We start from the raw sequence: 24,743 nt of genomic DNA, 5'->3' as shown, positions 1-24,743 counted from the left end.
TGAATACAGAGAGAGTGTTTCCACTTGTGGGGAAGAGCATAACTAGAGGCCATCAATATAAGATAGTCACCAAGAAATCAAATAGGGAATTCAAAAGAAACTTCTTTACCCAAAGAGTGGTGAGAATGTGGAACTCGCTACCACAGGGAGTGGCTGAAGCAAACAGTATAGATGCATTTAAGGGGAGACTAGATAAGCAAATGAGGGAGAAGGGAATAGAGGGTTATGCTGATAGAGTTAGATAAGGAAAGACCGGAGGAGGCTCGAGTGGATCATAAACACTGGCATGGACTGGTTGGGCTGAATGGCCTGTTTCTGTGCCATATATCCTATGTAATCCTGTGTAATTTAATTAGATTGCCCAAAATTCATGTAACTTTGATGCCCATACACACCACTATCAACAATGCCACCCTCTTCATGAACAAAAAGCAGTTCCACTCCCGTGAATGTACGACTGGTCTATGACCATAGGTACAGAATCTTGCATGTTAATGGAAATGCCATGATTCTGTCATCTTACAGCAATCCATGGTGTCCCCATTATTACAATGATGATCAGGCAGACTGGATGGAAGGATCCTGGGAAATACAGGCTATCCACGGTAGTCATGGCTCCTTATTCTATTGAGACACTGAAGAGAGATTTAATGAGTTGCACGTTGCTACCAGCGTCAGTGTTGCAATAATATGCTAATGACTCAAACATATGTCCATAATATAAGGTCAGCTCTTTGCACTGTAAGTGCACATTACACCTGAAGATAAGCAGTCCCATTGCCTCTGTGCTGGGACCACACCATCTCCAGCAATAATTCATCTGAGCTCAGGATAGAGACATCAAAGACTTGACACAATGCCCCTTGCTCCACAGATGTAGCTTTGGATGGAAATTCAATTACATTTGAAAGGGTTAATTAATAACCTTGTAGTAAAGGGGCATTTAGGGAAGAGTGACCATAATATGATAGAATTTTATATTAAGTTGAAAGTGATTTAGTAAAATCTGAAACTAGGGTCTTAAATCTAAAAGCAAACTACGTAGGTATGAGGGGCGAGTTGGCTAAGGTAGATTGAGAAACTATATTAAAAGGTATGAAGGTAGACAAACAGTGGCTAGCATTTAAAGAATTAATACATAATTTACAACAAATATACATTCCATTAAGGCACAAAAAACTCACAGGAAAAGTGGTCCAACCATGGCTAACAAGAGAAGTTAAAGATAGCATTAGATCAAAGGAAGAGGTTTATAATGTTACCAAAAAGAGCAGTAAGCTTGAGGATTGGGAGGATTTTAGAATTCAGCAAAGGATGACCAAGAAATTGATAAAGTAAGGGAAAATAGAATGAGATTAAACTAGCGAGAGACATAAAAACAGACTGTAAAAGCTTCTATAGGTATGTAAAAAGGAAAAGATTAGCAAAAGTAAATGTGGGTCCCTTACAGGCTGAGACAGGAGAAATTATAATGGGGAATAAGGAAATGGAGAGAAATTAAACAAATCATTTGGCCGCAATTTTATGCTTCGAGGCGGCTTGGGAGTGGGTCAGCTGCCTTCCGGGTTCCAGTCCCGCCCCAACTACATCCGACCCACAGACGTAATTTTACGTCAATTGGCCTGTTAAGCCCGCCCTACGGGCTTGCCGGCCAATTAAAAAGAAGCCGGTGTCAGATGGCGTCATTTGATGACACGTCATCTGCCATTTTCTTAAAGGGACCATGCACAATTTTTTTTGACAGTTGATTTTTCAGTGTTTGACAGCATTGAGGTGCTGCAAACACTGTCAATCACTGTACAAAGGTGAGCCCTTGCACCCAGGCTCCCCAGTGACTCCCTCCTTAGGCTAGAACAGATGGCAACTGTAGGTGAGGTTACAGAAGTGATCTGTCACTGGTGAGAGAGGTTCTCCCAATGAGGTGGGACTACACATGCAATTCAAAACTTGTTACCTACAGAAAAGTCTAAATGCATTAAAAATGAATTTCCCAACATTTCCTTACCTCTGATACTCACCAGTGCACCATTGGATCCTTCACACCACTTCTGCAACTGTCATCAATGCATAAACATTACAGCAGACTCTCACATGCCACACTTAGCTGGCTTGAAGTCCGGACATCTGGAAGCTCGCAGTAGAAGTGTCAAAATTGGAAAAAGCCTGATGACTGCCTGTTACAAGCAGTTAAGTGGCTATAATCCTCTTCCCGTTGCCAAGTGTCAGTTCCATGCACAAATCGGGGATGCAACACTTGGGAAGATTGATTGGAGGCGAGTTGACAGTGGGTTTCCAACCCGCTGTCATCTTTGCGATTTTGGCGGATGTCCCGCCTCCAAACCCGCCCCCTGAGCACTGGCAAAGTTCTGGCCTTAGCGTCTGCCTTCACAGAAGTAGATGCAAAAAAGCTCCCGGAAATAATAGAGAACCAAGGCTCTAGCAAGAATGAGGAACTGAAAGAAATTAGTATTCGTTAAAAAAAATAGTACTGGAGAAATGAATGGGACTGAAAGCAGATAAATCCCCGGGACCTGATGGCCTACATCCTAGGGTTTTGAAAGAGGTGGCTATAGAGATAGTGGATGCATTGGTTGTCATCTTCCAAAATTCCATAGATTCTAGAACAGCTCCTGTGGATTGGAAGGTAGCAAATGTAACCCCACTATTTAAGAAAGGAGGGAGAGAGAAAATGGGGAACTACAGACCAATTGGCCTGACATCAGTAGTAGGGAAAATGCTAGAATCTATTATTAAGGATGTGGTAACAGGACACTTAGAAAATAATAATAGGATTGGGCAGAGTCAACACGGATTTATGAAAGGGAAATCATGTTTGATGAATCTGTTAGTTTTTTGAGGTTGTAACTAGCAGAATAGATAAGGGGGAACCAGTGGATGTGGTGTATTTGGATTTTCAGAAGGAATTTGATAAGGTACCACACAAGAAGTTATTAAACAAAATTAGGGCTCATGGGATGGGGGTAATATACTCGCATGGATTGAGGATTGGTTAACGGACAGAAAAGAGAGTAGAAATAAACAGGTCATTTTCAGGTTGGCAGGCTGTAACTAGTGGGGTACCACAAGGATCAGTGCTTGGGCCTCAGCTATTCACAATCTACATCAATGATTTGGATGAGGGGATCAAATGTAATATATCCAAGTTTGCCGAAGATACAAAGCTGGGTTGGAATGTAAGTTGTGAGGAGGATGCAAAGAGGCTTCAAGGGGATATAGAAAGGATAAGTGAGTGGGCAAGAACATGGCAAATGGAATATAATGTGGCGAAATGTGAAGTTATCCACTTTGGTAGGAAAAATAGAAAAGCAGGGTATTTTTAAATGGTGAGAGATTGCGAAATGTTGGTGTTCAGAAGTACCTAGATGTCCTTGTACACAAATCACTGAAAGTTAACATGCAGGTACAGCAAGCAATTAGGAAAGCAAATGGTATGTTGGCCTTTATTAAAAGAGGATTTGAGTATAAGTGTAAAGACGTCTTACTGCTATATATAGGGCCCTGGTGAGGCCACACCTGGAGTATTGTGTACAGTTTTGGTCTCCTTACCTAAGGAAGGATATACTTGCCATAGAGGGAGTGCAACGTAGGTTCACCAGACTGGTTCCTGGGATGGGGGGATTGTCCTATGAGGAGAGATTGAGTAAACTAGGCCTATATTCTCTAGAGTTTAGAAGAATGAGAGGTGATCTCATTGAAACATACAAAATTCTTACATGGCTTGACAGGGTAGATGCAGGGAGGATGTTTCCCCTGGCTGGGAAGTCTAGAACCAGGGGTCACATTCAGAATAAGGGGTCAGCCATTTAGGACTGAGATGAAGAGAAATTTCTTCACTCAGAGGGTGGTGAATCTTTGGAATTCTCTACCCCAGAGGGCTGTGGAGGCTCAGTCGTTGAATGTATTCAAGACAGAGATCGATAGATTTTTGGAAGTTAAGGGAATCAAGGGATATGGGGATAGTGCAGGAATGTGGAATTGAGGTAGAAGATCAGTCATGATCTTATTGAATGGCAAAGCAGGCTTGAGGGGCTGAATGGCCGACTCCTGCTCCTATTTCTTAAGTTCTTAAATAATTTCTGAATAGCTTGGGACTGAAATTCCATAGGGGTTCCACCAGTCTCCTGCCCAAGTTACAGCAGGACACCAGTGGAATTTCTGTCCATTATTTCAGTGGTGGCTTTAGACTTCCCAACTGGTTTGCCTCTGAGCCACGCTGCAACTAACCATGGCTCTAAATATGCACCCTTCCAAATTCTCTATGACAAAAGAGAGTCAACAGGCCTATTTACAACTTTCTCTTTGGAAGTTTTGTGATAACTGCAGTTATTATCTTATAAAAGAAATAAATCCTTTTTCGTCATCTGCAGCTTGTTGATAAAAGATACAGTGCCATTTTGTGTAGAAAAAGTGGGACAACCCCTTGATTGTCCTTCTGAGCCACAGCTCTGTTGGGCACTGGGTCTCACCTTATTGGAAAAATGTTAAACAAAAAGAGCAAAACAGATTGCAAACCCGTTTAAACACATGGGGGCTGAAATTCCCTGGGGATTCCACCACCAAACTCCAGCCTCACGGAGTTGCGTATCTGTTTTGGAGTGAAAACTGTTACAATACATTCAAACCAAGACTTGTGAATCTCACTCCAAATCAGTGAAATTAGATAGTTCTGCTGCTATACCAGGATCGCTAATCTACCTCCCCGCAGTATTTTATGACCTTTGCTTGTCAGTTAGCTAAGTATCTTTGGCAATTAAACTGTGAAACTGGAATGTCTTGGTGATTGGTTCTTATCTTTAACCTTACTGTTAAGAGTCCATGAGTGTCTGACTGTAATGAAAATCTAATATTAATTTTAAAATACTTAGTCCATAATTTGAACATTTCTCTACACTGTGCTCCACAGAGGCCTAATTAAAAGATTAACTGAATCCAGAAAACTAAATTGCCACATTAGACAGTTATTAAAAAAAGGAATGCTCAAAACAGAAAAATAATTATTTCTGTCACTGTAAACAACTCGTACAAACCAAATAGAAAGTGGCATCTGCACAATCCATGGGTATTGGAATCCTTCAAGAAGGTATCACAAGAACATGAAACCTTATAAAAGAAAGGATCAAATCTGTGTGTGTTGGCAGAACACCAACAATATATTTGGGGTGTTTATGTAAGATTTGTGTGAATTTTCTGCACGTTAATGACCCTGAATCTGCGGTTGGAGACGTACCTCCGGAATACGCCTCCGACCCGTGAAAGATCTATGAACTTACCTCCTGGCTCCAAAGCTACGGAGTGTTCAGGTCCTGGGCCTCCAGGCGTAAACCTGCGTAAAGGCCCACGGATCCCAGGGACGCAGGCGGTTCAGAATCGTCCCTGGGATCACATGCGCCAGGTCCTCCAATGAGAAAGGAGGATTCCATTTCCGAACGGAATCCACTATAAACCTTACTGGAATCCCCAAATAATTAAACAATTTACACAACTGTAATAAATATAAATGTTCTGATTTTCAAATTTAATTAAAAATCCCTTCATTACAACAAATGCAATAAAACATTTTGAAAAATAATTTTAAACATTTTAATCCGGGTCAATATTTGCATAAATTAATTTTAAGGACTGGATTTTACCTGCCGAGATGAGTTGGGGGCGGGACTACTGCCTTCCGAGTTCTAGTCCCGCATCAGCGACGTCCGACGCACAGACGCTATTTTCCCCTGATTGGCCTTGTTAAGCCCGCCCTGCGGGCTTGCTGGCCAATTAAGGGAAAGCCGGTGTCCGATGGCGTCAGTTGATGACGCTTCTTCTGACGGTTTTCTTAAAGGGACATGAACCATTTATTTTTGACAGATGATTTGACAGTGTTTGACAGCATTGAGGTGCTGTCAAACACTGACAATTACTGTACAAAGGTGAGCCCTTGTACCCAGGCTCTCCAATTACTCTCTCCTTAGGATAAAACAGATGGCAGCTACAGGTGAGGGTACAGAAGCCATCTGTCATTTCTCCCAATGAGGTGAGGCTACACAAACACTTCAAAGCTTTTCACCTACAGAAATATCGAAACACATTAAAAATGACTTTCCCAACATTTCCTTACCTCTGATACTCACCGTCCTTCACACCACTTCTGCAGCTGTCATCTATACACAAACATAACAACAGACCCACAGCACGCCTCACTTACCCTGGCGGGGTTCCCCGACGTCAGGAAGCCCGCAGCAGAAGTCTCAAAATGGGAAAAAGCCTCTTAACTGCCTGTTAATGTAGGCAGTTAAGTGGCTATAATCCTCTTCCCGCCACTAGGAGTCGTGTCCCTGCGCAAATCGGGTACCCGACTCCTGGAAAGATTGGTTGGAGGCGGGTTGGGAACGGGTTCAGTACGCGCTCCCATTCTTTGATTTTTCCAGCAGTCCCACCTCCTCGGGGCTGGTAAAATCCAGCCCTAAGAGTTTGCGCATCATTTTTTATTTTATAATTTTTAAGTTAATATTTATAATAACCCTTACACTGGTGAAGGCAGGCCCTACGTCTGCTTTTACCAGCCATAAGAGTTTCGTGGGCAATTGCTGGGCAATAGTTGGGCAAATAGCTCAACTCTTGTGGTGATTATTCTTTATGTTTAGTAAGAAGTATTGTGATTGGTTGTTTGTTTCCTGCCTTGGGATATATGCTGTAATCTCATTGGTAGTTGATGTCATGTGATTTGTGGTGGCCATCTTAAATTCAGTTCTTTCCAGCCTTTAGTTGGGACTGGGTGTTGAAGATGTGCTACAGGGTTTTTAAGTTAATAAAGCCTAGATTAGAAAGGCAAATCTATTCTTTACTTCAATTTATTAACTTTATGTCAGAATGGAGCGATATCTTCAACCAGAACGATTCAATGCTGACCCTAATTCTGCAGGAGTGGATGATAAATGGAAACATTGGTATTGTACATTTAAAAACTTTTTGGGCGTGTTGGATCAAGAGTCTCTAAATAAGCTGAATATGCTGATCAACTACATTGCTCCGGATGTGTATAAGTACATTTTGGACTGTAAAACTTACGAAGTGGCTATTTCTACATTGGAAAAGATTTTTGTTAAACCAAAGAATGAGGTATTTGCACGTCACCTTCTATCTGCCCGTAGGCAGCAGGTGGGAGAATCTTTGGATACTTATTTACAAGCACTTCGGTGCCTTAGTGTTAACTGTAATTATAAGGCCGTGACGGCTGAAGAATATAAGGAAGAATCGGTACGGGATGCTTTTATTAATGGATTACTGTCTAGATCAATTCGTCAGCGGTTGTTAGAAAATAAGACTTTGGATCTTAAGAGTGCTTTTGAGCAAGCTTCTACATTGGATGTGGCTCAGAGAAGTTCGGATTCTTATGCTCTTTTTAATCGGCCCGTGACTGTGGTTTCGGCAGTTCCGGATGAAAAGGAATTATGTGGACTTAATAGGAGTGGTTTACTAGATTCTGAAACAGTTTCTACTTCAGCGGCTGTTGCCTCTAGGATTCAGAAGTGTTATTTTTGTGGGAACGTCCGGCACCCTCGTCTGAAGTGTCCTGCTCGGGAGGCTGTGTGTAGTAAATGCGGCAAGAGAGGTCATTACGCACGTGTGTGTAAATCATTAGGTTCAATTACCTCCTCTGTGACTATTCAGCCTTTAGATAGGGCGTTTATTGCATCAATTTCTGCTGCATTTGCTCATGGCCTAAACAAAGCTATAGTTACGGCCCAAGTTAATGGGTTGGAAGTGAAGGCCCTTATAGATACGGGCAGTACCGAGAGTTTTATAAGTCTTCAGTTTGTAAAGGAGAAGCATTTGAAAATTTCGCCCGTTTCCTATCAGGTGTGTATGGCTCAGACGACTCTCACTTCACAAGTAGCTGGTTGTTGCCTTGTGAAATTGATTCTTCTAGGTAATATGTATACTGATATATGCCTATCTGTTTTGCCTAATCTCTGTGCGGATATTTTGATTGGTCATGATGTGCTTCAGTTACACGAGTCTCTCAGTCTTTCATTTGGCGGGACTAAGCCACCTTTATCTATTTGTGGATTAACCTCTTTATCCATTTCTCCATTATCACTTTTTTCCAATTTGATGCCGGATTGTAAGCCAATTGCTACCAAGTCAAGAAGGTATAGCAGTCAGGATAGAGAATTTATTAATTCTGAAGTTCAACGTCTCTTATTGGAAGGAATCATTGAACCTAGTTGTTCGCCTTGGCGGGCACAGGTAGTTGTCATGACTAACGAGAGACATAAGAAACGAATGGTGATAGACTATTCCCAAACTATTAATAGGTATACTCAATTAGATGCGTACCCTGTGCCTAAGATTGATGAGCTTATCAATAAAGTATCTCAGTATAAGGTTTTTAGCACTATTGACCTAAAGAGTGCTTATCATCAGATTCCTATTGTTAAGAAGGATCAAACATATACGGCCTTTGAGGCTGGTGGAAAGCTGTATCAGTTTTGCCGAATACCATTTGGTGTTACTAATGGTGTTGCTTGTTTTCAACGGGCAATGGATGCTTTTATAAGTGATAACTCTCTCTCTGACACCTTTTCATACTTAGATGACATCACGGTGTGTGGCAAATCAAGGGTGGAGCATGATTCTAATTTAGAAAGATTCCTTCAAGCTGCGGAAAAAGTTGGTTTAACTTTCAATAAAGAGAAGTGTACCTTTTCGACCACTGAGGTAAATCTATTGGGGTACATTATCTCGGGAAACAAGATTAAACCAGACCCAGAACGTCTGCGACCATTGATTGATTTACCTTGTCCTACTAATTCTAAGGCTTTGCAACGAGTTGTTGGACTGTTTTCTTACTATTCTAATTGGATTGCAAATTTTTCACAGAAGATCTGGCCTCTTATTCGGGTTACGACATATCCTCTATCATGGGAGGCCAGGACGTGTTTTGATAATTTTAAAAAGGATATCCTTGGAGCAGTTGTGCATTCTATTGATGAGCAGGTTCCTTTTGTGATTGAGACGGACGCTTCTGATTTTGCAATTGGGGCTACTCTGAACCAAAATGGAAGACCTGTGGCCTTTTTCTCACGTACCTTGAACAATAGTGAAAAAAGGCATTCTTCAATAGAGAAAGAGGCGTATGCAATAGTAGAAGCACTGCGTAAATGGAGGCATTATTTATCGGGGCAACATTTTACGTTGGTAACTGATCAAAAGTCTGTGTCCTTTATGTTTGATGTTAAACATTTTGGAAAGATTAAGAATGATAAAATAATGAGGTGGAGGATTGAGTTGGCATGTTACCATTTTGATATAGTTTATCGTCCGGGGAAGGATAATGTTGCTGCTGATGCGCTGTCGAGGGCTTATTGTTCTGTGATTCACGGAGATACGCTTATTAATCTTCACAATGCCTTATGTCATCCTGGGGTTACGAGGATGATACACTTCGTACGCAGTAAGAATTTGCCCTTTTCAGTTGAAGACGTCAAGCGGATGAGTTCATCATGTTCTATCTGTGCTCGGTGTAAACCGAATTTCTTTAAGCCTCAACGAGCTCATCTTATAAAGGCTACTTCTCCTTTTGAACGTTTGAGCGTCGATTTCAAGGGGCCTCTTCCTTCAACTACTCAAAACCGATATATATTTACTGTTGTGGATGAGTTTTCAAGGTTCCCTTTTGCTTTTCCTTGCGCAGATGTATCAGCTGCTACAGTTATCAAATGTCTGACTCAACTTTTTGTCATCTTTGGGATGCCTGCATATATCCATTCGGATCAGGGAAGTTCTTTTATGTCTTCCCAGTTGAAGGAATACCTTCAGAGTCGGGGAATTTCTACTAGCAGAACTACCCCGTATAATCCCCAGGGTAATGGACAGTGCGAACGATACAATGGGGTGATCTGGAAGGCAGTTATGTTGGCTTTGACATCCCGGAACCTTAAGAATACACAGTGGGAAATGGTACTGCCTGATGCCCTGCATTCCATTAGATCATTGCTTTCAACGGCTACTAATGTGACCCCCCATGAAAGGCTCTTTAACTATCCGCGGAGATCTACTACGGGATATTCGGTACCTTCATGGCTTACTATGCAGGGACCTGTGCTGCTTCGACGCCATGTTAGATTGTCAAAATATGATCCTTTAGTGGAGGAGGTGGAGCTGTTGGAGGCAAATTCCCAATATGCTCATATTCGATTCCAAGATGGGAAAGAAAGTACCGTTTCAATTAAAGACTTGGCTCCTTGTGGTGGCCAGCCCTCTTCTGAGGATATTAACAATAGTCATGATTCAGATAATGTGGATGCTGTTACAGATACTACGAATATTTCCAATCCGACTGCAGATAATTATACTTCTATTAGTCAGCCCTTGATGGATGTTTATGACCATCCCAGTTTACCTCCTGATGGGATTTCTAATCCGGAAACCGTTGAAAACCGGGATATGGATAGCCTTCCTGCAGAAGATACTTCTGTGTCTCCTGGTGTGGGAGGGCAAGGAATTTCACCAAGGTTGAGAAGGTCGACACGAACAAGATATCCGGTCGACCGATTGAAAATGGACTTTTAAATTGATAGTAATGTTTTAAAATTGCTGAAATATTATATTATATTGTTTTAGTTGAGAGATACTTAATACTTATGTGCAATGTTACTAATTGTTGTTGCTCACTTAGTATTGTGTCATGTTGAATAGTTTTATTTTGTCTGTGCATAGTTTTAGTTGTAAATAATTAATTATAAATTGTAAAGGTTATTTAGGTTGGAGTATATTTTAAAAGGAGGGGTGAATGTGGTGATTATTCTTTATGTTTAGTAAGAAGTATTGTGATTGGTTGTTTGTTTCCTGCCTTGGGATCTATGCTGTAATCTCATTGGTAGTTGATGTCATGTGATTTGTGGTGGCCATCTTAAATTGAAGATGTGCTACAGGATTTTTAAATTAATAAAGCCTAGATTAGAAAGGCAAATCTATTCTTTACTTCAACTCTGCACCTACGAAAGTGATTTTCTAGTCGGTTTGGATGATCTGTCAAGGCGAACCTTGACCGATCACAAGTTACAGGTTTTCATGCAGGCGCAGTGCAGGCGGAAACCTGTAACTTGCGGGGCCTTTCAGGAGGCTTACGACGGCATACGCTGAGCATACGGCGTCATGGAGACCATAAATTCTGGCCCAATCAGTTCACAAAATAAACTCGGTGAAATGCAGATTATACAAACAATACAAATAATATGACATAACATAATGCTGAAGAACTGATGACTATGAGAGGCAGCCACCATTAGTGTGAATATAGTGGGGAAGCCTGGATAGAATGGAACCCCAGGATTTGGCACAAACATTAATGTGCCTTAAATGCATCATTGACTTGTTCTAACTGAATGAGTTTTTGTGCATTCATCCACCAAATTCTCTAACATGAAATCCCAAATCATTCTAATTAATAAACTTTTCTGGTAGTTCATTTGGATCCCATTTGAAACCCCCTCAGATCTCTTTCAACCTCACCTTTTGCTATTTCTACAGCATTCACAGATGTTAGTACTAACATTTATTTATCTGTATTAAATTTCATCTGCCATTGTTCTGCCCATTTACTATTTTCTGAAACTCCTTTTATAAGTCCATGGCTGTTTCCTCAGGTTTGTGCCCAACTCCCAGCAGTTTGATATATTTTGTGAGCATTAGCCCATAATTTGCGGTCAGCGGCGAAGCAAAGGTGCTCACCGCTGACCCTGAAGCAAGCGGCCCACAGAGATCTCGTGTTCTCCGCAGAGGGAAGTTTGCCTTTTTCGACGTTCAATTGATTGCTGTGCTCGGTCATGGGGATTCCCAGGGAAGAGGTGCTGTGATGTCAACAAGCTGTCCAAGCAGCCAATCACACTGAAGAATTCTCATAGGCAGGACTTTTTAAAAAATGTTAGAGAGCGAAATAAAGATTGAAACTTTCATATGGGGATAAGTTCGAAGCTGAAATATCATGAACAAGCTTTTAAAAAAAAATTACGTTTTTTAAAAATTGTAATTTTTATCAATGGAGAAATTTGACACTCCACAAATGTAAAAAATAGATTTTCAGGGCCAGAACGTTTAGCGATTTAGTTGAAACACCAGTTACACCGATAAGGCCTAGCATTTAATGGGTATTTAACAGCGATATTAGCGTGGAAAAGCCCAAGTTTTTGTCACTTTCACTGATTTCACTGATTGCCGGCTATGGGGCGGGCGGGGTATCCACAGTGCAGCCAGTATCGGAGCAGTGAATGACTGACCACAACTTCAGGATTTCCGTGTTTAGATGTGAATGCGCTACATCCTGACGTTGTGGTCAGTTTCAAAGGGGTAATGAAAGAAATACTTGCATTTATATAGCGCCTTTCACAACCACCGGACGTCTCAAAGCGCTTTACAGCCAATGAAGTAATTTTGGAGTGTAGTCACTGTTGTAGTGTAGGAAACGTGGCAGCCAATTTGCACACAGCAAGCTCCCACAAACAGCAATGTGACAATGACCAGCTAATCTGTTTTTTTGTTATGTTGATTGGGAGATAAATAGTGGCCAGGTCACCAGGGACAACTCCCCTGCTCTTCTTCGAAATAGTACCATGGGATCTTTTACGTCCACCTGAGAGAGCAGACGGGACCTCGGTTTAATGTCTCATCCAAAAGACGGCACTTCCGACAGTGCAGCGCTCCCTCAGCACTGCATTGGAGTGTCAGCCTAGATTTTTGTGCTCGAGTCCCTGGAATGGGACTTGAACCCACAACCTTCTGACTCAGAGGTGAGAGTGGGCCTCAGCTATTCACAATCAACATCAATGGTTTGGATGAGGGGACCAAATGTAATATATCCAAGTTTGCTGATGATACAAAGCTGGGTGGGAATGTAAGTTGTGAGGAGGATGCAAGGAGGCTTCAAGGGGATATAGACAGGCTAAGTGAGTGTGCAGGGACATGGCAAATGGAATATAATGTGGAAAAATGTGAAGTTATCCACTTTGGTAGGAAAAATAGAAAGCAGAGTATATTTTAAATGGTGAGAGATTAGGAAATGTTGGTGTTCAGAGGGACCTGGATGTCCTTGTACACGAATCACTGAAAGTTAACATGCAGGTACAGCAAGCAATTAGGAAAGCAAATGGTATGTTGGCCTTTATTACAGGAGGGTTTGACTAAGTGTAAAGATGTCTTACTGCAATTATATAGGGCCCTGGTGAGACCACACCTGGAGTACTGTGTACAGTTTTGGTCTCCTTACTTAAGGAAGGATATACTTTCCATAGAGGGAGTGCAACAAAGGTTCACCAGACTGGTTCCTGGGATGGGGGGATTGTCCCATGAGGAGAGATTGAGTAAACTAGGCCTATATACTCTGGAGTTTAGAAGAATGAGAGGTGATCTCATTGAAACATACAAATTCTTACAGAGCTTGACAGGGAGGATGTTTCCCCTGGCTGAGGAGTCTAGAACCAGGGTTCACAGTCTCAGAATAAGGGGTTGTCCATTTAGGAATGAGATGAGGAGAAATGTCTTCACTGAGAGGGTGGTGAATCTTTGGAATTCTCTACCCCAGAGGGCTGTGGAGGTTCAGTTGTTGAGTATATTCAAGACAGAGAATGATAGATTTTTGAATATTAAGGGAATCAAGGGATATGGGGATAGTGCAGGAAAGTGGAGATGAGGTAGAAGATCAGCCATGATCTTATTGAATGGCAGAACAGGCTTGAAGGGCCAAATGGCCTACTCCTGCTCCTAGTTCTTATGTTCTACCCACTGAGCCACAGCTGACACTGTTCGCTGTAATGACAGCGAACGCTGACAATTCATTGTCATTACCCACCTCAAAATCCAGGCCATTAAATTTCTAACTCCAGGATATTAGTGTAAATTAAAGACCATACAGGTGCCAGTATTGATCCCTGGGACACTCTTTCCCCTTCTTCTGACATCACATTCCTAAGTACAGTACAGGAAACTTTCGATTTACCGGCACCTAAATAACCGGAAATCTCGGTTAACCGGCAAAATTCAGGAGTAGGTTCAGGTAAGTTTTATTACTTGCCTTCCTCGATCTGTTGCTGTGCAAGGGTGTGGCTGCAGCTGTTGCTAAGCTACAGAGACGCTTGGAACTTGTGGCCATTGTTCTGAACCTGTTGCTAAGCAACAGGGTTTGTTGCTTTATACGGAGCTCTCAGCTCCGTATCTTTTACTATAGCTTTTGGTTATCCGGAATTTTTGATGAACCGGCACCACGTCTGTCCCGTCGCTGCCGGATAAAAAAAAGTTTCCTGTAGTACTTGCTGCTTTGTATCCTTCTGACAGTTCCTTGTCCAGTTCCAGATTTCACCTGAATATTTATTTTCTTGTTTATTTATTTATCAGTCTAATTTGAGGAACCTGTTCAAAGGATTTCTGGAAGGCCTACCGAAGAGTACACTTGGGATGTCACCTCCTTGACAAGGTTGTTCAGGAAGAACCTTCTACTTCTGAAGAAAAGAAAGAACTTGCATTTCTTTCACAGCTTCAGGATGCCCTAAAGCACTTTACAGCCAAATAATTACTTTTGAAATGTAGATACTACTGTTGTGTGGCAAACAAGGCAACCAAGTTATGCACAAACAGCACTGAGATGAGTAAATATTGGCCTGAACATCAGGAGAGCTGCCCTGCTCTTCTTCAAATAGTACCATGAGATCATTTACATTCGCCTGAGATGGCAGATCGGTCCTTGTTTTAACATCTCATTCTAAAGATGGGACCTTTGACAATGCAGCACTCCCTCGGAATTGCATGGAAGCCTCAACCTAGATTACATGATCACGTCCTGGAGTAAGTCTTAGAACCCACAACCGTCTGACTCCGAAGCACCAGTGTTACCAGTAATGCAAAGCTGACACCTAAACCCTCGAGCCAAATTGGCTGCTATTTATGATATTTAATCCTCAGTGGTATCTGTAATGTCATATACATCGAGAAACAAAGAAAGAACTCTGAATAACACAGGGTTAGTGCCAAGGGATGCTTACCAGCTCCCAATCAGGAAAACATACGATCATAACACCGTTACAAATTCACTCTGCCTTGGATTTATTGCTTTTAGTTTTTGGTGTTTTGCATTACTTTCTGCTCTAAAATTCATGCTAATAGTCTTAATAATGTTAATACTGCACTTTTGACCATTTAAAAAAACTAAGCAGTGCTAAGCCTTATTAGTTGGGGCCCTCCTGTTTTAATTTACTAGAGCTAGAAACGTTTTCACAAAGTGCCTTTTCATAGAATTTTGGAACCAACAGCACAGAAACAGACCATTCAGCTCAACTGGTCTCTGCCAGTGTTTACATGCCACACAAGCCTCCTCCCACTCAAATGAATTATTCCTACCCTGTCCCTATATCCCTCTATTCCTTTCTCCCTCATGTGCGCATCAAGCCTCCCCTTCAATGCATCAATGTTATCTGGTTCAACCACTCCATGTGGCAGCGAGTTCCACATTCTCGCCACTCTCTGTGTAAAGAAATTCCTCCTAAATTCTTTATTTCAATTATTTTAATTCATTCATGGGATGTGGGCGTCGCTGGCAAGGCCAGCATTTATTGCCCATCCCTAATTGCCCTTGAGAAGGTGGGGGTGAGCCGCTGCCTTGAACCGCTGCAGTCCGTGTGGTCAAGGTACTCCCACAGTGCTGTTAGGTAAGGAGTTCCAGAATTTTGACCCACCGACGATGAAGGAACGTATTTCCAAGTCAGGATGGTGTGTGACTTGGACATGGCAGTGTTCTCATGCGCCTGCTGCCCTTGTCCTTCTAGATGGTAGAATTCGTGGATTTGGCAGGTGCTGTCGAAGAAGCCTTGACGAGTTGCTGCAGTGCACCTTTTCAATGGTACACACTGCAGCCACGGTGCGCTGGTGGTGGAGGGAGTGAATGTTTAAGGTGGATGGGGTGCCAATCAAGCGGGCTGCTTTGTCCTGGATGGTGTCGAGCTTCTTGAGTGTTGTTGGAGCTGCACTTATCGAGGCAATTGGAGAGTATTTCATCACACTCCTGACTTGTGCCTTGTAGACGGTGGATAGGCTTTGGGGAGTCAGGAGGTGAGTCACTCGCTGCAGAATACCCAGCCTCTGACCTGCACATGTAGCTACAGTGTTTATGCGGCTGGTCCATTTGAGTTTCTGGTCAATGGTGACCCCCAGGATGTTGATGGTGGGGGATTTGATGATGGTAATGCCATTGAATGTCATGGGGAGGTGATTAGGCTTTCTCTTGTTGGAGATGGTCATTGCCTAGAACTTGTGTGGCACGAATGTTACTTGCCTGAATGTTGTCCGGGTCTTGCTGCATACCGGCACAGACTGCTTCATTATCTGAGGAGTTGCAAATGCAGCTGAACACTGTGCAATCATAAGCGAACATCGCCATTTCTGACCTTATGATGGAGGGAAGGTCATTGATGAAGGCGCTGAAGATGGTTGGGCCTAGGACACTGCCCTGAGGAATTCCTTCAGCAATGTCCTGGGGTTGAGATGATTGGCCTCCAACAACCACAACCATCTTCCTTTGTGCTAGGTATGACTCCAGCCAGTGAAGAGCTTTCCTCCTGATTCCACACTCGGTCAAATGCTGCCTTGATGTCAAGGTCAGTCAGTCTCACCTCAGCTCTGGAATTCAGCTCTTTGGTCCAGGTTTGGACCAAGGCTGTAACGAGGTCTGGAGCCGAGTGGTCTTGGTGGAACCCAAACTGGGCATCCGTGAGTAGGTTATTGGTGAATAAGTGCTGCTTGATAGCACTGTCGACAGCACATTTCATCACTTTGCTGATGATTGAGAGTAGACTGATGGGGCTATAATTGGCTGGATTAGATTTGTCCTGCTTTTTGTGGACAGGACATACTTGGGCAATTTTCCACCTTGTCGGGTAGATGCCAGTGTTGTACAGCTTGGCTAGAGACGAGGCTAGTTGTGGAGCACAAGTCTTCAGCACGACAGCTGGGATGTTATCTGGGTCCATAGCCTTTGCTGTATCCAGCACACTCAGCCATTTCTTGATATCACGTGGAGTGAATCAAATTGGTTGCAGACTGGATTCTGTGATGGTGGGGATCTCGGGAGGAGGCCAAGATGGATCATCCACTCAGCACTTCTGACTGAGGATGGTTGCGAACGCTCCAGCCATGTCTTTTGCATTCACATGTTGGGCTCTGCCACCACTAAGAATGGGGATGTTCATGGAGTCTCCTCCTCCCCCCATTAGTTGTTTAATGGTCCACCACCATTCACGACTGGATTTGCAGGACTGCAGAGATTTGATCTGATCCGTTGGTTGTGGGATCACGTAGTTCTGTCTATAGCATGCTCCTTCCGCTGTTTAGCATGCCTGTAGTCCTGTGTTGTAGCTTCACCAGGTTGGCACCTCATTTTTAGGTACACCTGGTACTGCTCCTAACATGCTCTTCTCCACTCCTCATTGAACCAGGATTGGTCCCCTGGCTTGATGTTAATAGTACAGTGAGGAATATGCCATGAGGTTACCGATTGTGGTGGAATACAATTCTGCTGCTGCTGATGGCCCACAGCGCCTCATGGATGCCCAGTTTTGAGCTGCTAGATCTGTTCTGAACCTATCCCAATTAGCATGGTGATAGTGCCACACAACACGATGGAGGGTGTCCTCAGTGTGATGATGGGACTTTGTCTCCACAAGGTCTGTGCGGTGGTCACTGCTACCAATACTACCATGGACAGATGCATCTGCAACAGGTAGATTGGTGAGGATGAGGTCAAGTAGGTTTTTTCCTCATGTTGGTTCTCTCACCACCTGCCGAATGCCCATTCTGGCAGCTATGTCCAACAGGACTCAGCCAACTCGGTCAGTAGTGGTGCTACTGAGTCACTCTTGCTGATGTAATGTGGGTGGGAGACCTCAATGTCCAAGTGATGTTCAACATGGCAGAGTACTGATTCATCAGCTGAGGGAGGGCAGTAGGTGGTAATCAGCAGGAGGTTTCCTTGCCCATGTTTGACCTGATGCAATGAGACTTCATGAACTCCGGAGTCAATGCTGAGGACTTCCAGGGACACTCCATCTCGACTGTATACCACTGCACCACCACCTCTGGTGGGTCTGTCCTGCTGATGGGACAGTACATACCCAGTGATGGAGGAGTCTGGGACGATTCTGTGAGTATGACTATGTCAGGCTGTTACTCGACTAGTCTGTGGGACAGCTCTCCCAATTTTAGCACAAGTCCCCAGATGTTAGTGAGGAGGACGTTGCAGGGTCGACTGGGCTGGGTGTGCCTTTGTCGTTTCCAAAGCCAGTGCCTAGGTCGATGCTGGGTGGTCCGTACTGTTTTATTCATTATTATATTTCGTAGCAGTTTGATACAACTGAGTGGCTTGCTAGGCCATTTCAGAGGGCAATTGAGAGTCAACCACATTGCTGTGGGTCTGGAGTCACATATAGTCCAGACCAGGTAAGGACAGCAGATTTTCTCCCCTAAAGGGCATTAGTGAACCAGATGGGTTTTTATGAGAACCTGGTATTGTCGTGGTACCATTACCGATACTAGCTTTTTATTCCAAATTTATTTAATGAACTGAATTTAAATTCCCCAGCTGCGGCGGTGGGATTTGAACTCGTGGATCATTAGTCCAGGCCTCTAGATTACTGGTCCAGTAACGTAACCACTATGCTACCATCCCTGAAGCTGCAGGATTTGGGCTTACCGTGCACAATCTGCATTGGCTATCTTATATTTATGCCCCTTGTTCTGAACTCGCCCACGAGTGAAACAGTTTCTCCACATCCAGCCTTCTTCATAACTTTCAAGACCTCTATTGGGTCGCCTCTTAGTTGTCCCTTTTTCAGAGAAAAGAGCCCCAGCCTACTCAATCTTCCTGATAGTTGCACCCCTGCATCCTCACAATTCTGGTACATGGAAAGAAAGAACTTGGAAAAATAACTTGCATTTGTATAGCGCCTCTAATGATCTTGGGACGTACCAAAGTGCTTTACAGCAAATGAAGTACTTTTGAACTATAATCACTGTTATAATGTAGGGAAACGCAGCAGCCAATTAGTGCATAGCATGTTCCCACAAACAGCAGGAGATAATGACTAGATACAGTAATCTGTTTTTTAATGATATTGGCTGAGAGACAAATATTGACTGATGGACACTGGGGTGAACTCCCCTGCTCTTCTTTGAATAGTGCAAATGGGATCTTTTACATCCACCTGAGAGGGCAAACGGGGCCTCGGTTTGACATCTTATTTGAAGGACAGCACCTCTGAAAGTGCAGCACTCCCTCAGTACTGCTCTGCCAGCCCAGATTATGTGCTCAAGTCTCTGAGGCGAGAGTGCTACCACTGAGCCAAGGCTGGCATATTCTTGTAACATCCTTGCAAATCTTTTCTGCACTTTTTCCAGTGCTTCAATATCCTTTTTGTATATATGGAGTCCAAAACTGCACATGGCAAAGATTCCAGTATTTTTCCGACGGCACTGGAATTCAACTCTTTTGTCCATGTTTGGACCAAGGCTGTAATGAGGTCTGGAGCCGAGTGGTCCTGGCGGAACCCAAACTTAGCATCAGTGAGCAGGTTATTGGTGAGTAAGTGCCGCTTGATAGCACCATCAACGACACCTTCCATCACTTTGCTGATGATTGAGAGTAGACTGATGGGGCGATAATTGGCCGGGTTGGATTTGTCCTGCTTTTTCTGGACAGGACATACCTGGGCAGTTTTCCACTTTGTTGGGTAGATGCCAGTGTTGTAGCTGTACCGGAACAGCTTGGCTAGAGGCACGGCTAGTTCTGGAGCACAAGTCTTCAGCACTACAGCCGGGATGTTGTCGGGGCCTAGATCCTTTGCTGTATCTAGTGCGTTTCTTGATGTCATGTGGAGTGAATCGAATTGGCTGTAGACTGGCTTCTCTGATGGTGGGGGCCACAGGAAGAAGCCAATATGGATCATTCACTCGGCACTTCTGGCTGAAGATGGTTGCAAACACTTCAGCCTTGTCTGTTACACTCACGTGCTGGGCTCCACCATCATTGAGGATGGGGATGTTCATGGAGCCTCTTCCTCCTGTTAGCTGCTTAATTGTCCACCACCATTCACAACTGGATTTGCAGAACTGCAGAGCTTTGATCTGATCCCTTGATTGTGGGATCGCTTAGCTCTGTCTATAGCATGCTGCATTAGCTGTTTAACATGCATGTAGTCCCATGTTGTAGCTTCACCAGGTTGGCACCTCATTTTTAGGTACGCCTGGTGCTGCTCCTGGCATACTCTCTGCACTCCTCATTGAACCAGGGTTGGTTCCCCTGGCTTGATGGTAATGGTAAAGTAAGGGATATGCTGGGCCATGAGGTTACAGATTGTGGTGGAATATAATTCTGCTGCTGCTGATGGCCCACAGCACCTCATGGATGCCCAGTTTTGAGCTGCTAGATCTGTTCCAAAACTATCCCATTTAGCACGATGGTAGTGCCACACAATACGATGGAGGGTGTCCTCAGTGTGAAGATGAGACTTTGTCCCCACAAGGTCTGTGCAGTGGTTGTTCCAACCAATACTGTCATGGACAGATGCATCTGCGACAGGTAGATTGGTGAGGACGAGCCTGTCCCAGCAGTTCAGCTCCTTCCTGTCCCAGTACTGGTGCCAGTATCCCATAATGGCAGCATAACACAGAAGAAATTTGCAAAAGATGTAACATGCAAAAGAAGCACAGAGGCAACTAATGCGAGGGTGTGATCCATTTCACCCTTTTTTTGGAATGAGTAATGTTACCCCCTCCTACTCTTCCCCAACTCTTTAGTCACAGTGGAGCCTCTAGAAAGTGTCTTGTACGCTTGACATCAGTAGCACAGATGTTTTGCGAAGGAAATGCAAACAAGTTTTAATAGTAGTAACCCTTATGCTAGCAGGACGGGGTGGGGGTTGTCCTATGAGGAGAGATTGAGTAGACTAGGCCTACATTCTCTAGAGTTTAGAAGAATGAGAGGTGATCTCATTGAAACATACAAAATTCTTACAGGGCTTGACAGGGTAGATGCAGGGAGGATGTTTGCCCTGGCTGGGGAGTCTAGAACTCGGGGTCACAGTCACAGAATAAGGGGTTGACCATTTAGGACTGAGATGAGGAGAAATGTCTTCACTCAGAGGGTGGTGAATCTTTGGAATTCTCTACCCCAGAGGGCTGTGGAGGCTCGGTGGTTGAGTATATTCAAGAAAGAGATTGATTGATTTTTGAATATTAAGGGAATCAAGGGATATGGGGATAGTGCAGGAAAGTGGAGATGAGGTAAAAGACCAGCCCTGATCTTATTGAATGGCGGAGCAGGCTCGAAGGGCCAAATGGCCGACTCCTGCTCCTATTTCTTATGTTTATGTTATGTTCTTAGCAATGTGCAGAGGGTTTAATGCAAATCCCATGGGAAGGAGTCCGCAGAGTTTAACATTACGATCAGAAATCCCATGGGGAACAAGGTGCAATGGGTTAATATTAGTTTGTGCGTTGTGTCCAACACACATTGCAAACCGTTTATTTTCACCGTGTCTTTTCTCTCTGTCACTGAGTGTTCAGGAACTAATCCGCCGGGATCCAAGAGCTGGACACAACCGAATGGCTGTGAGGGAGGAGGAGTTTCAAGGACAGGGTGAGCGCTGAAACAGCCATGATGGAAACTAATCCTTATTAGGACTGCATTGAATTCCAGGCATAACTTTTGCTCCATTTTACGGCGAAAAGAACGCCCTCTCTGGATACTCGAGGATCCTTCAGACCGATCTGAAGAAAACTTTCCCGCAGTGAAAGTTTGCAGACATTTCTGCAGACTGGATTTCTCTTGCAACTGAAATTGCCAAGTTCAGGTGGAATTGAGGCGGACTCACCTGCGCCCTCAGGTACTGTGCCTGTCCCTGCCGGGCTCGCTCGCTCGCTCTCTCCCTCCGCCCCCTTCGCTATCTAACTGCTAATAAAACATTGAATCGCGCCGCAAGATTAAGATTCCGGACCTTACCTTCCCCTTGAGGTCCAGCACGAACACGGCCGAGGCTGACATGATTCCCAGAGCAGCTCAGACGCCAAATCCCCGTTCCCCGCAGGTTACTGTCGCCTTGCTGGGGTAGTCCTACTTGTTTCCGTATCCTCCGCGTCATTGACACCTATACCGACAGCTTTGTCACTCTTAAGGAGCAAGTAGTGGCATCCATCCGTCCATAAATACAGCACATAAACATTCATATACAGACATACTGAACTGCACAGGACCAGGGAAATTTATAAGCAGAAATACCCACAGATACAGAGACATAAATACATTCATTGAAATTCAGTTTATATACAGTCAATAATAGTTCTGTACACAGACCAATACACCACACTGTTGATCTGGAAATGTCTCATATCTTTTCCAAACTTCCTCCTTCACCCTCACCCCCCTCCCCTTCACCCTCACCACTTCCCTCCTCCCCGTCCCTCGCTGTCCCCTCCCCTGCCCTCGCCACCCCTCCCCCCTCCTCCCCTTCCCCCTTCCTCCCCTTCCCTCAGCGCCACTCCTCACCACCTCTCTCTGCTCCTCATCCCCTTCCCCCTCCACCCCTTCACTCTCTACCCCTTCACTCTCACCCCTTCCCTTGTCAACCCTCCTCCCCGTCCCTCGCCACCCTCCACCCCAGCCCTTCCCTCCTCCCCGTCCCTCGCTGTCCCCTCCCCTGCCCTCGCCACCCCTCCCCCCTCCTCCCCTTCCCCCTTCCTCCCCTTCCCTCAGCGCCACTCCTCACCACCTCTCTCTGCTCCTCATCCCCTTCACTCTCTACCCCTTCACTCTCTACCCCTTCACTCTCACCCCTTCCCTTGTCAACCCTCCTCCCCGTCCCTCGCCACCCTCCACCCCAGCCTTTCCCTCCTCCCCGTCCCTCGCTGCCCCCTGCCATGCCCTCGCCACCCTCCTCTCCTTCCCTCACCAACCCTTCACCTTCACCCCTTCCCTCGCCATCAACCTACCCTTCCCCTGCCTCCCCTCCTCCCCATCCATCCCCCTCCTCCCCTCTCCACCCCTTCCCTCTCTGCTCCCTTTCCCTTCCCTTGCCACCCCCTCCCCTTACCTTGCAACCTTCATTCTCCGCCTTCGCTACCCTTCCCTCCTCCCCTTCCATTGTAGCCCCTTCACCCTCACCTCTTCCGCCGGCACCCCTCCTCCCCTTCCCTCGCCTCGCCTCCCCTCCTCACCGTCCCTCTTTCCCTTTCCCTTTCCCATCCCCTCCCCTTTTCACTTGCTTCCCCTCTTCCCTTCCACCTTCCCCCTCTGCTAAAGGCCTTCTTTCAGTTGAAAGGCTAAACCTGTTCTGGTGAATGCGAATGGTTCCGTGCACTATTTGAAGAAAACCAGATCATTCTCCTGGAGTTGTCAACATTTCTCCCTCAAGCAATACCATCAAAACTTGATTAACTTGTTGCTGTTTGTGGAATGTTCCTTGTGCAGAATGATAGTATTTCAAAACAAACCAACTGTGACGTGCTTTAATGTGACAAGATACTACATAAAAGCAAGTACATATTTTTTTTATTTACTGAATATTAAATGCTCTAGTTAACACTCTCCGCATAGTGCATTACAGTTTCCATAATGTCCATTGTTTCAGTTCCAAAATCAGAAATAATCAATAACACAATACTATTAGAATTCATTAAAAATTACAGGTCTTTGCATAGTAACGGCTTGTGTAAAATATATTTGATAATTTACATTTCCTGAATAAGATCATGCACTCTCCTGTCTCCATTTGTCCCCTCTATTTAATACACAACCTTTTTGTTATAAAAGTGAGACATTACAATTTTGGCAACTTATATTGTTGCAATCTTACATTGTGTCAAGACTACAGCAGTGGGACATTACATTACTGAGATCTTACATTGTGTCACCTCCTCCACCTCTCTTGAACCCTCTACCGTCTCTATACTATCAGACTGCTTGTCCGACATCCAGCACTGGATGAGTAGAAATTTCCTCCATTTAAATATCGGGAAGACTGAAACCATAGCCTTCGGTTCACGCCACAAACTCCATTTCCTTTCCACTGATTCGATCTCTCTCCCCGGCAACTGTCTAAGGCATTGGGAACAGTTTAAGATAGAGCAAAGGAGGGCAAAGGGCATGATCAAGAGGGGCAAAATAGCTTACGAAAACAAGCTGGCGGAAAATATAAAAACTAACTCCAAAAGCTTTTATAAATATATCAAAAGGAAAAGACTGGTGAAAACCAAAGTTGGTCCATTGCAGTCAGATACGGGGGAATATATAATGGGAAATAAGGAAATGGCAGATCAACTAAATGCATACTTTGGGTCAGTCTTTACGAAGGAAGACACAAAAAACCTCCCTGGGATATCGGGAAAAATAGGGACATTGGCAAAGGAGGAACTGACGCAAATCAATATCTCTAAGGATATGGTGTTAAGGAAGCTAAAGGGATTGAAGGTGGACAAATCCCCAGGGCCTGATAACATGCATCCTAGGGTACTGAAGGAGGTGGCCCTAGAGATAGCGGATGCACTAAGGATGATTTTTCAGAATTCATTAGACTCGGGAACAGTGCCGATGGATTGGAGGGTAGCTAACGTTATCCCACTATTCAAAAAGGGGGGTAGGGAAAAAGCAGGTAATTACAGACCTGTAAGCCTTACATCAGTTGTGGGCAAAATGCTGGAGTCCATCA

General features: G+C 44.2%; 1 protein-coding gene across 2 annotated transcripts in view; it reads right to left on the bottom strand.

Annotated features, from left to right (window-relative positions):
* Nucleotides 1–22,234, bottom strand: part of ap1m3 (adaptor related protein complex 1 subunit mu 3) — a 125,336-nt gene extending 103,102 nt beyond the window's left edge. The window contains exon 1 of one of the 2 annotated variants that reach the window (XM_085983242.1): nucleotides 22,043–22,234. In XM_085983242.1, coding sequence (XP_085839368.1) covers nucleotides 22,043–22,084 — 42 coding nt within the window. In that variant the 5' untranslated portion in view covers nucleotides 22,085–22,234. The remainder of the gene's footprint in view (nucleotides 1–22,042) is intronic. The other variant, XM_085983241.1, reaches the window with a different exon arrangement.
* Between the last annotated feature and the right edge of the window lie 2,509 nt (nucleotides 22,235–24,743).

Source organism: Somniosus microcephalus, chromosome 3, assembly GCF_052327205.1.
Source record: "Somniosus microcephalus isolate GS21.2 chromosome 3, FLI_Smic_1.0, whole genome shotgun sequence".
Classification (NCBI taxonomy): Eukaryota; Metazoa; Chordata; class Chondrichthyes; order Squaliformes; family Somniosidae; genus Somniosus; species Somniosus microcephalus.
This window is presented reverse-complemented; position numbering and strand designations above follow the sequence as displayed.